General features: G+C 43.8%; 1 protein-coding gene across 1 annotated transcript; it reads right to left on the bottom strand.

The window, feature by feature from the left end:
- Window positions 1-16: 16 nt before the first annotated feature.
- On the bottom strand, window positions 17-14,937 carry LOC134457141 (zinc finger and BTB domain-containing protein 17-like). The gene is made up of 15 exons (XM_063208966.1): window positions 14,704-14,937; window positions 12,045-12,276; window positions 11,672-11,857; window positions 11,153-11,521; window positions 10,933-11,016; window positions 10,573-10,814; window positions 8,042-8,184; window positions 6,185-6,485; window positions 4,497-4,584; window positions 4,095-4,211; window positions 2,956-3,076; window positions 2,291-2,421; window positions 1,812-2,090; window positions 1,471-1,560; window positions 17-1,114 (listed from the first exon to the last, which is right to left on the bottom strand). Exons 2-15 carry the CDS (start codon window positions 12,247-12,249, stop codon window positions 732-734), a joined length of 2,739 nt encoding a protein of 912 aa, XP_063065036.1. The 5' UTR covers window positions 12,250-12,276; window positions 14,704-14,937; the 3' UTR covers window positions 17-731.
- Between the last annotated feature and the right edge of the window lie 1,938 nt (window positions 14,938-16,875).

Genomic DNA, 16,875 nt, shown 5'->3' with positions numbered 1-16,875 from the left:
TAAAAGAAAGAAAACATTTAAGCTTACTTTTCATTTATTTACAGATAAAGGAAGCATCATGTCAAAGAAAATCCAATGACTTTGAACTCATTTGTGTATGTCTATTTGGTGCAGTAGATTTCTGTTTCTGACAACCATGGCAAACCTTTTTCAGCCAATAAGGTCATGTAGCATATTTTACACTACATTATTCTATTGATTAATGAAAAAAGAACAGCAGTATTTACACAAAATAGGCAAAGTGCATTCTGCCACAACGCAGCAACAACAACAAGTAGCAATAGGATGATGGAGAAAGCTAGTTAGTTTGAGATACTGTCATTCAGTTCCGTAAAATAAATTAGTGATACACTACATATTGTTAAAAAAGTATTTTGAAAGACATTTAGGTCTACAGTATATTGGGAAAGACATTTATTAGTTTGAATCTATTCTTTGATTACACCCCGTTGATGCTGAAAAATAGACATCACAAACTTAACCAATAATACCAAGACATGATATACATTTTTCCCCCTCAGACATAATAGTCCTAATCCGTTTTTTCATTAAACAAAAGAACTCATTTGGTGACAAATCTATCAGAAGGGTTCCAAGACTAAAAAGAAAACAGCATCTAGTAGTATACACAAGAGCTTCTATAGTGCAATTCATCAAGCATCTAACAATGTGATTACCAGTACATTCAGATCTGAAGTCTGGCAATCACTAGTCCATCTCTTCTCCTCAACCTAACTTTCGCCTCCCTCCACCTCAGCCACGGTCTCCTCCTTCACCTCTGTCGGAGGGAGCTCTGCCTCCAGCACTGCTTGCCCCTCAGTCTCTGCCACTGCCACTGCCTCAGCCTCAGTCACAGCCACAGCCACCGTCTCCACCTCTTCCTCTCCCTCTTCTCCGTCGCGGGTGCGGAAGAGGAGCTCTCCGCCCTGGATGACCTGCTCCGTGGTCTGCCAGGTGCCGTCCCCCGCCGCGTACTGCTGGTAGAAGTCGGAGTCCGCCTGGAACATGACAAGGGCCTGGGCTGTGTGGATGCGCACGTGCTGTGCCAGAGAGCTGGCATCCAGGAACTTCTCCCCGCACGAGTCGCACGCGTACAGGATCTGGGTGTTGGGGTCTGCACCGGATAAGATGAACACAAGACACACACAATTGTGTTATTTCTAGCAATGAGAAGCCACAAAGTCAGTCCAAAAATGTTGCATTTTCTACTGTGTGTGTTGCCTTTCTGAAATTACAGCAATACTCAGTATTTTCCAGCAGAATTATCTTGCAACAACAGTACAGACAGACAGTTCAGTTCCTCTACACTTGCTTAGCTTAGTTATAGCCTATGGGGGGCGCCAAAGACAATCAACAAAATCGGTGAACCATTGAAAACTATTTTGGAAAAGACTGTCTTATGTTGCGATACGATAAAGTTAATATAATGTTAATAGAGAGAATATAAGCCGTTTGCAAACGTCCACTCACCTGCCTCCTGCACCTTCTCCACAGCCTTGGTGATCTCTGCTTTTAAAGCTTCGGTTTCATCAGCCGACACGGCTGATTGAACTGGAACCACTGGGCACAGGTGAGGAAGGGGTTAAATGACACTGCATGGCCAATGACCAACCTTCTGATAAACATGCACCCAAATCCTCAGACAAAATTGTCTATTATATTAGGCTGCCTCAAAATAAAAAAACAAAACAATTTTCACTTCGTTTTTTTTTCCTTTCAAAAGAAAAGAACACATGAATTAAACATGTTTGAGTGTCATGAAAAGCACTAATATAACCGTTTTATTCATGAATGAATGTTATTTCTCTAACCTGTTAACTGGGCCACTGCACTGGCTGCCAGCGCCTCTGTGGCGAGAGTCACAATGTCATCTGTGGTGACGGTCACTATGTTGATCTCGCTGTCGTCCAGCTCCGAGGCGGAGGTGGAGGCCTGCTGGAGCTTATCATCTCCCTCCTCCTCCTCACCCTGGGCCACCACCAGCCGCTTGATGCCCGCCCTGCCTTGGTGAACCGTCTTGACGTGCGAACGCAGATTGTCCACGCGGTTAAAGCCCCGGCCGCATTTGTCACAGAGGAAGGGCTTTTCACCTTGAAAAGATCACCAAAAAAGTTTGAAAAAAAAGCATTCATCAATCACAGATGACTGTATACATTGGGAGCTTAATGATGGCTTTTTCACTTTAAAAGATCACAAAAAAGTTTAAAGAAAAAAAAGAAAGAAATCAATCACAAATGATTGGAAAAAGTTGTGACAACTGTTTCCAACAGCTAAAAACACATTGCTGTACCTGTATGAATGATGATGTGCTTGGACAGATCGCCGACATTGACAAAGGCCTTGTGGCAGACGTGACACTTGTGTGGCCTGATGTTGTCGTGGTGACGGATGTGGTTGGCCAGCTGACTTGACTGCACAAACCTGGTTGGGGAGAGAGAGCGAGGGCAGATGCAGTGAAAAGTTAGGAGGGCAGACGCATGAAGAGTTAGAATATCATTATATTACATTAAATGCAGATGATTTTATACAAAGCGACTTAAAAAAATACAATGAACAGGGAGAATACAAAATAAATGGGCATAATAAGGTCAATGCATGCAGGGGGCGCTGTGGCGCAGCGCGCTAACCCCCTAACATTTGGGCTTACATTGCCTACGGGGACCCTGGTTCGAGTCCGGTCGGGGTCGTTTCCCTGCCCTACCCCATCTCTCTCTCCCAATCATTTGCTGTCTACTCTCACACTGTCCTATAATAATAAAGGCCAAAAAGCCCTCCCAAAAAATACAATGGTAAAAAAAGGTCAGTGCATGCAAGTAGAGTTATTTTGCTGTGAAGGGGAACTTCCTTGGAAGAGAAGAAAGTGATGGATCATTCTGTTCCTTTCATAAAGTGTGTGTACACACATATCCACTCAATCACCCCACAGAGTAAACATTGAAGCAAGCAGCAGGATACCTCTTTCCGCAGCGGTCACAGACGTAGGGCTTTTCTCCCGTGTGCTGCCGGACGTGAGCGATGAGGGAGCTGGCCTGAGCAAAGCCTTTCCCACATATCAGGCAGAGGCAGGGCTTCTCACCTGTGTACACACAGCGCAATCAGTCATTTAGTCCAAATAATATCCATGTTGTTATTGGAAGACTCCTTGCACACCTCCTTTGGCCAGGTGCCTCAACGGAGATCCACAAGGTCATCCGACGTTACTTAGAAATCTCTCACACACTGATTGTCTGTTGTTCTCATTTGCTGTTTTTAACTCACTGGATGCCAGCCATTTTGCAAATCATACAATGCAACAGTATCAGACCATGTTCAGCAGTTTTTTTCAACATCCACAGAGAACTGAATTCTATGCCTGTGTCAACACCAACACCATAAAATACTGGACTGACGCGCTTAAGCATCATTGGTACTGACCGTTAGGATCCAAAATGGCATGCTTAAGCACCATTGGCATCAAGTGAGTTCATTGCAAAGTTTCAATATATTGACCATCATAGAAAAACTTTGTTCTATTGTCTGATGATGGTCAATATAGACAGAAAACATTGTATCTAAGCTACTCTAATATTCTGAATGGAAAAAAAACGTAGTTTGCACATGTATGCAGGGTGTCAGGCAGTTAACAATTCCACAAACTATTTACAGCTCACAGTAAACAATTCCTCAACTCCCATCTACTACATAACACTAGTGTCCATGCCTGACTTCAGCCACCATGCTTTGGGATCTGTGTACATGAGAAAATCATACACATCACACTGTACAGCAGCAGCACACTAATCATCTTGTCATTTTACGGATGTACAACCCAATGTATGAATATGCAACTAAAAATTCCTACGACCCATAAGTCTTAAAGCTGTCTGTTTCTTTCGGGTGTGTCTTCCGGTACTTCCCACAATTAATGGAGGCCCATGACTGAGTTGTGTGTGTGTTGTTCAAGTGAGAGTCTTCACATGCTGCACTTGTGTGGATGTGTGAGTGAGTTGTGTGTGTTGGTCCAAGTGAGAGATGAAATGCACCGGACTTGGGTGGATGTGTGCATGAGTTGTTGTGTGTGTGTGCTCAGGTGTTCTCAGGTGAGCGTGCTGTACCTGTGTGGATGCGGACGTGTCTCTGCAGGGCGCCAGGGTCAGCGAAGGCCCTCTTGCAATGCATACACACGTAGGGCTTCTCCCCGCTATGGACTCGCAGATGTCTCTTCAGGTTCCCTACACACACACACACACACACACACACACACACACACACACACACACACACACACACACACACACACACACAAGGTAATGACAAGTACTACTGACAATGCTATGCCTGTCAACACCACACCATTCAAAAACTGAATTGACGCGCTAAAACATCATTGGTACTGAACGTTAGGATACAAAATTATGCCATTAGCATCATGTGGGGGAAAAAATCAAGCTGGGATTGACACCTGTGCAAATGGCAGCATCCTTGTACTGCTGCCTCTTTAGCTGAGTGTTCCTCACCTGAGGTGGTGAACTGCTTGCCACACTCCTTACACTTCAGTGGCCCGTCTGTGATGTGAATCTTCATATGCGCCTTCAGATTCCCGGTCTGCGTAACAAGGCAGAGAAAAAAAATGACGTTCAGAAGTCTTAATCTTTCAAGTCTTAATCATTTAAAAAACCATAGAGTTGACTTTATAGCCTTCATTTGACTTCGTGTAACCGGGTTTTTCCAGCACACTGACAAGACAGTGGCAGTCAGCCATGGTCTAATTTAGCTTGCCATTGGCAATCTCAACATGCACAGCTGTAATAACATAGAAACAGGCCTGATTCATGGCCTAATAAACCAATCCAATCCTTTGGCTTGCTTAATACATTCATATTGTGACCAATTTGAAACATTCAAGAAGAGGGGAATGAGGACAAACCATCCATCAATGGATGAGAGCAAAGCTACTTAGGAAGTCCGATATGAATTGCTTACAGATGGCTTGACAATATGATTTAGCCATTGTCTTAAATTCTGTGGTGAAAAACTGTGCAGATATTATGGCACTAAATTGCATTGGGTTGTTCATCTCTATCCGGCCCAAAGGACATTTCAAAGCTCTCTGTTGGGCTCTGTTTCTGCATATTCACTGACCTGTGTCAGTGTGCATATTATTTCCCTGGAATGCTGGAATGTTCTCAGCACCATTCTGACACACAATCTCTAGTGTGTGTGTGTGTGTGTGTGTGTGTGTGTGTGTGTGTGTGTGTGTGTGTGCGCGCGCACGCGTGTGCACATGTTTCAAGTATCAATACAACTACACAACTTTGGCATTTCATCAACCATAACAAAAAAGAGTATTTCCCTTGGAGTAGATAACTGAGTCATAAATGTTTCTGCTGAAAATATAAGGTGTACTAGGAGCACATCCTCTGATGATGTACATGATACCAACTGATGTGTACTATAGATAGTACGGTATGAGACTGTTCACCCTAACCACTGAGCTTTAACTGGTTGAACCTTTTGTAAAAACACTATGCTGTGCCAGCTCGTTGAATTTCTTGTTGTGAGTGCCATGTTGTGCCACCTCTTACCAAGTGGAACCTCTTGTCACACTGTATTTCTGTGGAACCCTCTTACCTGGTTGAGCCTGTGTGTGTGTGTGTGTGTGTGTGTGTGTGTGTGTGTGTGTGTGTGTGTGTGTGTGTGTGTGTGTGTGTGTGTGTGTGTGTGTGTGTGTGTGTGTGTGTGTGTGTGTGTGTGTGTGTGAGAGTGTGAGAGAGAGAGATGCCTTGGCAAAATGTATGCAACAGTGAGCTATATATGATTATTTTATGTGTAAATATGTGTGTTATGTCTTAGGGGCAATGTCTTTATTTATGTGTGTATGCTACTTGACACCTTAATTTCCCCCTGGGATCAATAAACGATACTCTACTCTACTCTACCTAACTTATGCTGAACAACCCCCTTTTCCTTGTTGAACCTCCTCACAGTGCTATCTTCTGCCATCTCTCTTACCAAGTGGATCCCCTTGTTACAGAGCTATGCTGTGCCATCCCTCATACCAGGTGGAACCTCTTGTTGTCAGTGCCATTGCTGTGCCATCCTTCTTACCAGGTGGAATCTCTTGTTGTTAGTGCCATCGCTGTGCCATCTCTCTTACATACCAGGTGGAATCTCTTGTTGTTAGTGCCATCGCTGTCTTACATACCTGGTTGAACCTCTTGTCGCAGTGCGGGCACTTGTGTCCCTTGTCGGTGTCGTGTGTCTCCAGGTGCCGCATCTTGGCGGTGGGGTCAGAGAAGGCGCGGTCGCAGTAGTCGCACTGGTAGGGTTTCTCGCCGCTGTGCACCAGCTGGTGCCGCTTGAGGTTGCCAGACGTGGTGAAGAGCTTGCCGCAGTCCTCGCAGCTGTAGCGCGCCTCGCCCGTGTGCCGCTTGCGGTGCAGGTTGAGCAGGCTGATCTGCCGGTAGCTCTTGCCACACGTGGAGCAGCAGTACGGCTTCAGTGGGCTGCGTGGAGACGTCATAAACAGAACATCAATAACAGTAACATTTTACACTGGGTTCCCACTCCAATTCAGATGTAAAATTCCCTGATCTTCCATGACTTTCCAGACCCAAAAAACAGAATTTCCATGACTACTTCCGGAAAAAAAAAGAAAAAAGGTTTTTTTTAGATATTCTTATGGGCTTTTTGGGCCTTTATTTCGAAGGTGCGACAGGAAGTGAGTGTGGAGAGAGATGGGGTAGGGTTGGGAAATGACCCCGGCCGGACTTGAACCGAAGTCCCCATGGGCATGCAAGCCCAAGTGTGGGGGGCTTAGCGCCCTTGGGAACCCTGTTTACATTACTGTCAACTACACTAGCCTCTTTGTGGAGATGGGTCCGGGAGCAGGCCCGTCCACTCTTGGCTGAAAAGACTGAACTACAGCAGGACCACATTGCTATGACATGGCCCTGGGCCTTAAGTAAGAGGTTAAGACTTAGTCATTACAATCTTTGATGACAATAAGGTCACAACATAAGGTCAGATTAGACTTCTGCAACTGCGCTCGTCAAAACTCGCGTGGGAGTGGCCACGAACCAACATTGTATTCATGCATCTGCGAGGTCCGAGGTCTCGTCGCGAGCCACATTTGAAATTGCGCGATTAGGCTACTTTCAAGGAAGTAGCGAGAGGACCAATCATAGCGCCTTTTTGTCTGCGTACTCCGCGTCCGTCCAACAGATAGTTAGAATTTTTTCGAGGCACTCGACGACGGGCGCAGAGCCTCTGAGAGGGGGGCGTGAACTCGCATAGACAGAAAACGGACGGACGCAGAGGCTATGCGTCCGAAGCATAAATCTAGCTATAGGCTCTGCGCAAAGGGGTTAAGCATGCACTATTATCCAAAGTTACAATGAGGACATGCATAACAATCTATGAAATCAGTGTAATGCACATTTTGGATAACACAGTAGTACAATTAAGTTAAATATGTGGCCTTTTTAAAATAAAAACATAATTTCACTTCATCAGATTGTAAGTCAAAACACATTTGAGGTATACAGTGTTTCTTTTGGCTTGCTTCTTGCTCGAAAGAGATGGCTCGTTTGAGATGCTCTTTGGCTAGGATAATCCAAACAGAACAATCTCCAAAGAGTCCTCAGCTTGCAAAAGGTTAGAGCCTTGTTATAGCATTAGAGCATTGTTGAAGCATTGTTGAAAGCGACGTGAAAATGTTTTTAAAGGTTAAATTGACCAAACTACTTTGTACAACACATGACCATAATGCCACATCCATACAATAAAGGCTCTTTAAAATTCCACATTTCGGTACAAAGTGCCCTATGTGGCATGTGTAGAACCTTCCTGCTATAACATTTACAACTCTTTCAAACAGAGTGCCTTGAAGTTCTTTCTGGTCTTTTCTGGCATCTCTTTCCCATAGCACCATTTGTCACGACGCATGCTGCGCAAATCTGCTGCACAAGTTCAACGCACAGCACAATCACAAAGCATAACCCAGTATGCTCCATCACAAATGTGCCCATTGAGATGAAACAGCAATCATGCTTTTACTGACCTGTGCGTTTTCTCGTGTGCTTTGCAGGCGGCGGGGTCGGAGAAGGCTTTGTGGCAGTCCCTGCAGCTGAAGGGTTTCTCCCCAGTGTGAATGCGGATGTGCCTCTTGAAGTTGCCCGTGTGAGTAAACTTCTTCCCACAGTCCTACAAAGACATTGGCAAAAAGCATGGATCAAAATATCATGGGAGAATGTATGTGTGAAGTAACAGAGTGAATACTTTGCTTATGGTTAGCAAAAAAACTTTAGGGGCAGCATACAGGTTGCCTGAATTTCATAGACTTCAGATCACGTACCGCGATTCTGGTCTGACCAGGACTATAACGATTAGTGTTTCCAAATGGCCTGGTTAACCCGCCTCCCGCGGCTTGATACTGGTTGAGGGCTGTGCCGAAATTTAAACCAAACATTTCTTAGTCCCAATAGAACGTCTCAGCTTAAACTACGTCACTGCCTTGAACATGCCTCTACCCAGGATGGTTGGAAATGCTCAGTTGATTGGTTCCAGACAAAGTGGGTGGAGATCCCACTGTAGCGGGATCAGATTCTACTTGAACAAGCTCCTGGCCCTACTGTGTGTAGCTGAACTGAAGGCGTTGCATCACCAGTAGGGCGGAGCCCGACTAGCATACAGTTACATCATCACAAATTTACACACGCACCACAGGCGATTGCCCTATAGGCCTTAAGGGTTGGCCTCGGCTGACCAGGAGGCTGAGTTGTCCCTATGGTGATTGGAGGAATATGAATATGATTGACAGGAGAGTCAAACGTCACAAATGCCAGTCAGAAAACGCCACTGACACGCACATACATACTTGGACCTGTAGATTTTATAATATGAGTACTATAAGTAGTAAACAGTATTATAGTAATGGCACACTTCCTTGCATTCCATACTGAAGCCCAGTGGGCAGGATTACTATGATCTTGGCATTTCCTTATACAACATATGGGTCATTTCACGTGAAATCAGACACTTTGGGACCCGACCGACACGGATTTCAATCATACTTGCTGTGCCTGTTTAGTAGCAAGGTAGCACCCCAGAACTGCATTTGTGTGAATCTGACACCAATATTAAGGGAGAAACAGACTAGCGAAGGTTTACATATGAGGGTAGGACACTATGCATTCAGCCTTGATTATATCAGTCAGTGTACGTCACAAAAATATGTCTGTGATGTTATTTGAAAGCTCTTTTCTGGCTCTACAAATTACACAAACAGCATGGAACACAACAACCCTCAGAGTATGAATTATCATAAATTGAAAAATGAAAAATTGAATATAAAAAAAACGAATATTTTAAAATGGCCAGTTCCATGTCTAAACATAGCCTGCAATGTCATGAACAACACCTGAAATGCTGGTGTTTGGTTCTTAATTCATTTCAGAGACAACGGGACTCAAAAATATGGCATCATACAAATCACCTAGTAATAATATGGTGATGCCATAGTAATATCAAATGACAGTATGTCTATCGGAATATGTGAAGGATGGAGGTGGTCCATGAGAATGCAGGAAGTTCAGTTTCACCTCTCCAGTGCTTGGCATACATTCCTCAACACATGCTAGCCACTAGTTGCCATCATATACAGCTACAACATACCCTTTGATGCTTGAGCATTTAAAAAATCCTTTACTGAGCTTATTCTTTCAACCCTGCCTTCTCTGAATGCTTAAAATGGGCTAGCTTCCACAGTGTCCATTGACAATGGGCAGAAGTCGTGTAGTTTTTGAGTACCTGGAATAGGGACCGACGAGGGTGCAGGGCCCACCAGGAAAATGTCCGTTATGTCAGATGGCCAGTCCAGCCCTGTCCCTGACACTACTCTATTAATACTTCATTACAACTCATTTCAACCTTTATGTCCCATTATCTCTGAAATGAATAAAGAACCAAACACCCCATTTTCAGGTGTTGTTTAAGAAATTACATGCTATGTTTAGACAAGAAACCAGCTATTTTAAAATATAAGCTTTTTTGATATTCCATTTTTTATTTTTCAATGATCATAATTCATATTCTGAAGGTTGTTGTATTCCATGCTGTTTGTGTAATTTGTGTATTTTTACAATTTGTGTAATTAGAGCCAGAACAGAGCTTTCAAACAATTCCTCAGACATCCTTTTGTGACTTACACTGACTGATATAATCAAGGCTGAATGCATAGTGTCATGCCCTCAAATGTAAACCTGTTTCTCCCTTAATATTGGTGTCATATTCACAAAAATGCAGTTGTGGGGTGCTACCTAGCTACTAAACAGGCACAGCAAGTATGATTGAAATCCGTGTCGGTCGGGTCCCAAAGTGTCTGATTTCACGTGAAATGACCCATATGCAACTAGCAGAGTTCGGCAGAAGAATGATAGGAAATCTCCCTCCCCGAAGCCTTATACGGAATTGGTAGTGCTGAGCTATCGTCCGGACCTTTAGCTCAGTACTGTGACTCATGCTGAACTAGAGCGTTGACTGGAAGGTTACGGGTTCGAGCCCCGAGTGGTGGACTTTGAAGGTCACACTTACAGTGCATTTGTGGGTGATAGAGCTGTATGCTCGCGACTCGGTTCTGTCCGAGATGGCCCCAGCCCGAGACGCCCTCCCCTCTCCTCCGCTGTCGTCTTCTCCTTCATCCTCATCTTCGTCCCCCTCCTCCCCATCCTCTGCCTCCGTGCCATCCTCCTCTCCTTCCTCCTCTCCTTCAGTTGCTGGAGCATCGCTGCTCTTAGTGGCGGTGTCTGCCTCTTCTTGCTCTTCACCCTCGTCACCTGTAAGAGATGTAACGGTACATTATCAAGTTATTAGACTGTGCTTGTCACAACAGCAGTGGAGTAGACAAGGATTGTGTATGTGTGTGTGTATGTGTGTGTGTGTGCGTGTGCATACCTGATCCAAGCAAGCGCTTCAATGCAATCCTCTTCCTACGAGTACTCATGTAGGATTTAGCTGCTAAAGACTTGTACTGGAATTCTGAAAGATAATAATAGTAGTAGTGTTATAAACATCAGAATTTATCAGGAAGCCCTCACAAAAATACAGCAATTTCTGCAGGAAAAAAAACACAGGTGGTACTGTGAAAATGATTGGAGACACATGGCAAACTCACTAGGTGTGTAGTCAGCATCTGAAGGATCGTCTTGGAACGGGACCTCTTTTGATGGCCCCTCCTCTTCCTCCTCGGCGTCAGCCTTCTTCTCTGGGGTGGCTGCGGCCTTCCTGCCTCGGGTGTATGAAGGGGCTTTGGGCATCCGAGAGGCCCGCACCACAGCGGCCTTCGCTGGTGCTGATGTGTTGCCTTCTGAAATGGCATTCGCCGCTTGCTCGTCCTCTGTAGCAGCGTCCGAGGATGGAGGTTGTGCTTCACAGGCCTCAGTCACTGAGGTAGCTCTGGTGTCCTGCTGCTGCTCCTCCTCTTGTGTCGTTGCGTCTGGTTTGTGTGGCGCCGATGGCTCCTCGTCGGCTGTCTCTGTTTTCACTGTGGGTGTAAGAAGTTTGTAATAAGCAAAGGCAGAAACACTGGTGCAAATATTCACCCACAGCCCTTCAAAACATAATTTAAACGGTCTGATATCATGTCGTGGTAATTGAATTTTACAGTGATGGTTGTACTTTGGGCTATACTTACGAATAGTGGAGTCCTGTGCAGAAGTGTCAGTCGTCGTGGTGGGGACTGCCAGAGTCTGATAGGCTGAGCAGGCATTGACAATCTCCTGCATCTGAAGGAATGTCGCCACAGCCAATACATCTTCCACATTCTGAGAACTCAAGCTCAGTTTGGCCGTGTACATGAATTCAAGGACTTGGCCCAAACCTGGAAACATAGCAGGGATATGTTAAGCCTTTCAGATCTTACACATAGAGTAACAAACTCAGTTGTTGTTGTTGTTTTTTTTAAATAGAAACGAAAAAAAGGAAAGGGGAAAAAAAGAAAGATGTGCATGTCTGATCCAGGAAAGTTGGTAGAAAAAGTAGTAGGTCTAGCCCTACTGTCTATGTACCTGCGGCATTACTGATGTCTAGATGCACGACATCTTTCTGGTCCAAGAAAAGGGTGCGGAAGTAAGCACTGCAAGCTGCTAGCACAGATTTGTGGGCTTTGAAGTCAATCCCATCCACCACAAAGGTGCAGTCACACAACAGTCCCAGCTGACGCTGATGATTCAACTGCTCCAAGACCTTCCCACTGTGCCAAGGGAAATCCATTTTTGATAGGCAAAGTTTGAGAGGGGCCTGCAAGAATAATAATGAAATGGGAAAATATCATCAATGCTTTTAAGTAAATGCCTAGAAGTAACAATTAAGCTTACTAAGCCTAATGTTATGGGGGGGGGGGGGGGAATCACACCCCACCCCACACAAGATAAAAAAGAGTACACATTTATTATAATGTATTAGTAAGACAGGACATTGGAAGACCACAAGGGTAAGCTACTGAGATTGCATAGGGAGGCCAGCTGTAACTTTGGATTTGGATTCTGCCCATGTTATCATTACGTCATAGTAAACCAACAGTAGTACTTGTCTACCCAGAATGTACTGTGCATATCCCTTGAATAAACTGCATACATATTATTCTGAAACTGGTTAGAGTAAACATTGGCTAAATACAATGTAAACTCGATATTGCATAGACCTTTAATTTATGTTGGCTGGAGTTACTTAGCAAGACAAGCAATATCTACGAGGGGCTTCAAGAATGTTTACGCATACGCAGCTAGCGTGTGCTAGCTGTGGTGCACAACTTCGTCACCCAAATTTGCCAAATCGACAATAATTTCGATTGCGATAATCAGCAGTAGCATAGAGCTATGGGGCGCGAATCTTTCTGGCATCACATTTTGGTCAACTTCTGAGAAGGGTCCGGCTGCGTCCTGGAGCACAGGGGGCGTGTATTTAGAGGGGCGTGTATTTAGAGGGGCGTGTATTTAAGGCAGCCCTGATTGGTCCGATTCACGACGACGTCTGTCATTGACTGTCACGTGAAGAATGAAATAATACCTACCGGCGGTAGACGTTAACTTGGTGGCTAATGTTAGCTTAGCCTACTTAGTCAAACCGGGCTTTATGTTCCTCTCATTGCAACTTATAATGTTAGGGCTTACAATAGAGTTTTGGTACCGTTTTCTCTGCTCTTATCGGTATCCAGATACATTCAATACATTTAACTGCTCCTTTGGGAATTTCGCGGCATTTTTGAAAATTATGCTCTGAGGGCAGCTTTACCGCATCGGTAACGATATGACACATTAACTCGCTGCTCTGAGGGCGTCTTTATTGTCTACATGGTAATGCTTAGCAGCGCATGTAACCCTGCTCTTAGGGCACCTTTTCTGCAGGTTCAGGGCATATTTGATGCACACATGTACCGGTAATTCTGCTCTTAGAGCACATTACAGAGCGACCATGTAACAAGCACTCTGTTCTGAGAGCAGCTTCGCAGCACATAGATAGCGTTTTGTTTCCTTGGAAACGGACGAGGATAATGTGTTACGCATACGCCATTTGACTCGGTTTTGCACTATCATGGGTGTATTTCTAATCTTGACATGTTAATGGACAATCTATGCGAATTTCATAATGTGTTTTTATGTGATATGGGAGTAAATGTGTTTACATCCCGTCTGGGATTTGTTAAACTAGCTGGCCCGCTAGTTAGCTAGCAAGTGCTAGGTCTCTACACTACATCATGTGTCAAAAGTGGAAAGATTTGCCGACACTCAAGGCTGTGGATATAATGAACTGGTCTGTGAATGTTTTCAAAATGTTTTGCTTTGACAAATTGCTGATATTAAACATCCAAATCCTGGTGTTTCTTTGTTTATGCTTGGGCCATTGAGACAGATCGATTCTAATATCTATTACTTACTTGCTAGCTAACTAGCGGACTAGCTAACAAATCCCAGACGGGCGTACTGTTAACACATTTTACTCCCATGTTACATAAAAACGCATTTTGAAACTCGCACAGATTGTCCATTAGAATGTCAAGATTAGAAATGCATCCATAATAATGCAAAACCGAGTCAAATGACATACATTTATCGCTTCGTCAGTCTGTCTGGCTCATTGAGAGTATGGTCTGGCTTCATCTCCGTTCCGTTTCCAAGGAAACAAAACGCTATCTTTAGAAAAGTAACCCCGCACTTAAAGTAGGCTACCTTCGGATTGGTAGATGCTAGGGAAATACCGTTTTCAGTTTTGGAGAGCTGAGGTTCTCAGCTTTTAAACAAGACCCATGGTGTGTCTTTAGGTCTAATTAAAAAATATTATGTGTCAGATCGAAAAAATGAAGTTTTGAATGGGTTTCAATGGCTCCAACAGGGGTAGTCCACCAGCAGCGGTCGTCGTGAATCGGACCAATCAGGGCTGCCCTAAATACACGCCCCTCTAAATACACGCCCCTCTAAATACACGCCCCCTGTGCTCCAGGACGCAGTCGGACTCTATTGCAACTTCTCTTTGGTTGACGATGCTGCGGATTGATTATGTATCCTCTTTTTGCTCCCTATCCGGGATTAATTCAGCGTGCCTAGACCCACGGCTCTTTTGTGTGCAAGATGGCGGATAGGAGAAGGCGGCCTTCTTGTTTGTCCTTCGAGAGACGTCCTTCTCCACTCCACAGCGTCCATCATAGCTTCAGAAATAGTGTGTGCTTACCTCTAAGGACCCGCTTTACTTTCCGAGATTAATATTCGCGGGGATACAGCTTTACGTGATATTCTTCAGCCAGTGTACGATGTGCCCGATCGAGTTATTCGGTGATCGATCTAGACGTTCAGGCTCGATGCGCCGCCATCTTCGGCTCGCTGATCGATTGATAGTGGCCGGGTGGAAAGGTTTGCGCATGCACAATCCTGTTCTGACATGTTTATGCATAACCACACGGTGGCGCTTTTGAGTTACCATTTTCAAGGCCAACATGAGTATTCCTAACCCTCACTTACTATAACTTTGAAATGAAATCCAAACCCTCAGACCGTCCAAGCCCATAATCATATGCATTATTACATGAAAAGCGATGAATTGCCAAGCTGTGAAAGTGCAATTTTTCCACGACTTACCGGTGCCTAGGAAAATTGCACTGGTGCCTCACTCAGCCAATTGATGATTGCCTGATTGGTTTTCCTAGGCTATTTGCTTGCACCAAAACGTGTTAATTTTGTGATATCCGAGTCTCTCTGAACAAGAGAATACATGCAGACGATTTCCATGATGATATGTTAAGCACAGAGAAAACTGAGCCGACTGACTGCTGTTTGCTGGCCATTATTTCTGGTTGAAAAATATTGGAAATGGGAAAGACATATAGGCCAGGCCTACTGTGTAGCCTACTTATGTGTTGCGGCTGTGCCCTAACGGTTAGGGAGATGGACTTAAGATGTTCAAATCATGCTGCTCCCTACTATGGCTGAAGTGCCCTCGAGCAAGGCACCTAACCCCACACAGCTCCATGGACTGTAACCAATACCCTGTAAATAACTGTAAGTCGCTTTGGATAAAAGCGCAGCTAAGTTTTATGTAATATAATGTAATAGGCCTACTTAATCCACACAAGCAGTATCCAGCAGGAAGATTCTGTAGTCATTGATTCTGATTTAAACATCCTTGTCTTTTGTCTCTGCTGTGTGCATCGGCCTATAGGCCTACTGTGTATAACAGCTTAATTGAAAGAGGGCTTGGAAAATTGACCTAAGAGTAAATTGCAGAGTAAATGAGCAGACATTTAAAGCCATTTGATCATCAGGGCTCATCTGTGAGTGGAAACCGCTAAAACGCAAGCATGTGTAGCGGAGCACCCCCGGTTTCCATCTCTTTGAGTGGGCCCTTAAATGTCTCTTTCCAAGTTCATCCTGTGATATTAGCGTGCATCATTATCAGTCATTTAGTATCTCCTATGAAGCCTAAGCCCAAAAGGGATTCCTATAGAATAACACATTTTAGTATTGTTATCAAAATGCACTGTTGAAAATGAAGGGAAGTCACAATGTTATGTATTAAGGAAGCACATGTTTGCATATCGACAGAAATGATTACGGATGGTGTAATTTCATTGTCTTTTTAGATGCTGTGGAAATGGCCTACTTGTAATTCAAATACACATTAAGTTTTTCAGTCTATTAAACACATAGAACGTCAAATTTGACACCCAAGTGATTGGTAAAACCATCCATCAGTATTGTATTAACACTGCAAAATGTTTGGTAGTACAATGTAGTAGTAGTAGAAGTAGTAGTAGTAGTAGTATTTGTAGGCCTAGTAATCAGGGATGGGCAAAGATACATCTAAAAGTATTTCCAAATACAATGCGAAGTACCCAGCATTAAAACAGCCTATAAGTACATAGCATTAACTGTGTATTTATGAAACAAGTAATTATGAAACGGTTAGAAATAAGATACAAGATGCACGGCAGTAACTGTATCTTGTAGATTATTTCTAACAGTTACAGTGCTGGGTATTTTGCATTAGTTTTTTGAAATACTTTTATCTGTATTTTTGCCCATCCCTGGTAACAATAATATCAACAAATGATAGGACGACTAATAATGATCACAACCCTTTCCTATAATATTTATACTAGTATGTTACCGATCACCTAATCTTTCTAGCATTATATTTGTCTGCATATTTTTTTTTTACGTTATATGCATTGTATTTATCTTAATCAGAAAAGGCGGCCTGCAAATAGGCCGTCTATCCTATTCCTACCTATCAGTCAGTATCTTGACTAAGGTAGCAATAGGCGACTGGCTGCAATATCATATCTGGACACATAGTTTTGGTGCAGAACATTGTTAAACCGTATGTAGAGTACAGTGCAGTAATTGT

This window comes from Engraulis encrasicolus, chromosome 10 (genome assembly GCF_034702125.1).
Source record: "Engraulis encrasicolus isolate BLACKSEA-1 chromosome 10, IST_EnEncr_1.0, whole genome shotgun sequence".
In the NCBI taxonomy this organism is placed as follows: domain Eukaryota; kingdom Metazoa; phylum Chordata; class Actinopteri; order Clupeiformes; family Engraulidae; genus Engraulis; species Engraulis encrasicolus.
Note: the sequence above shows the minus strand (reverse complement) of the source record. Positions and strands in the feature narration are given on the sequence as shown.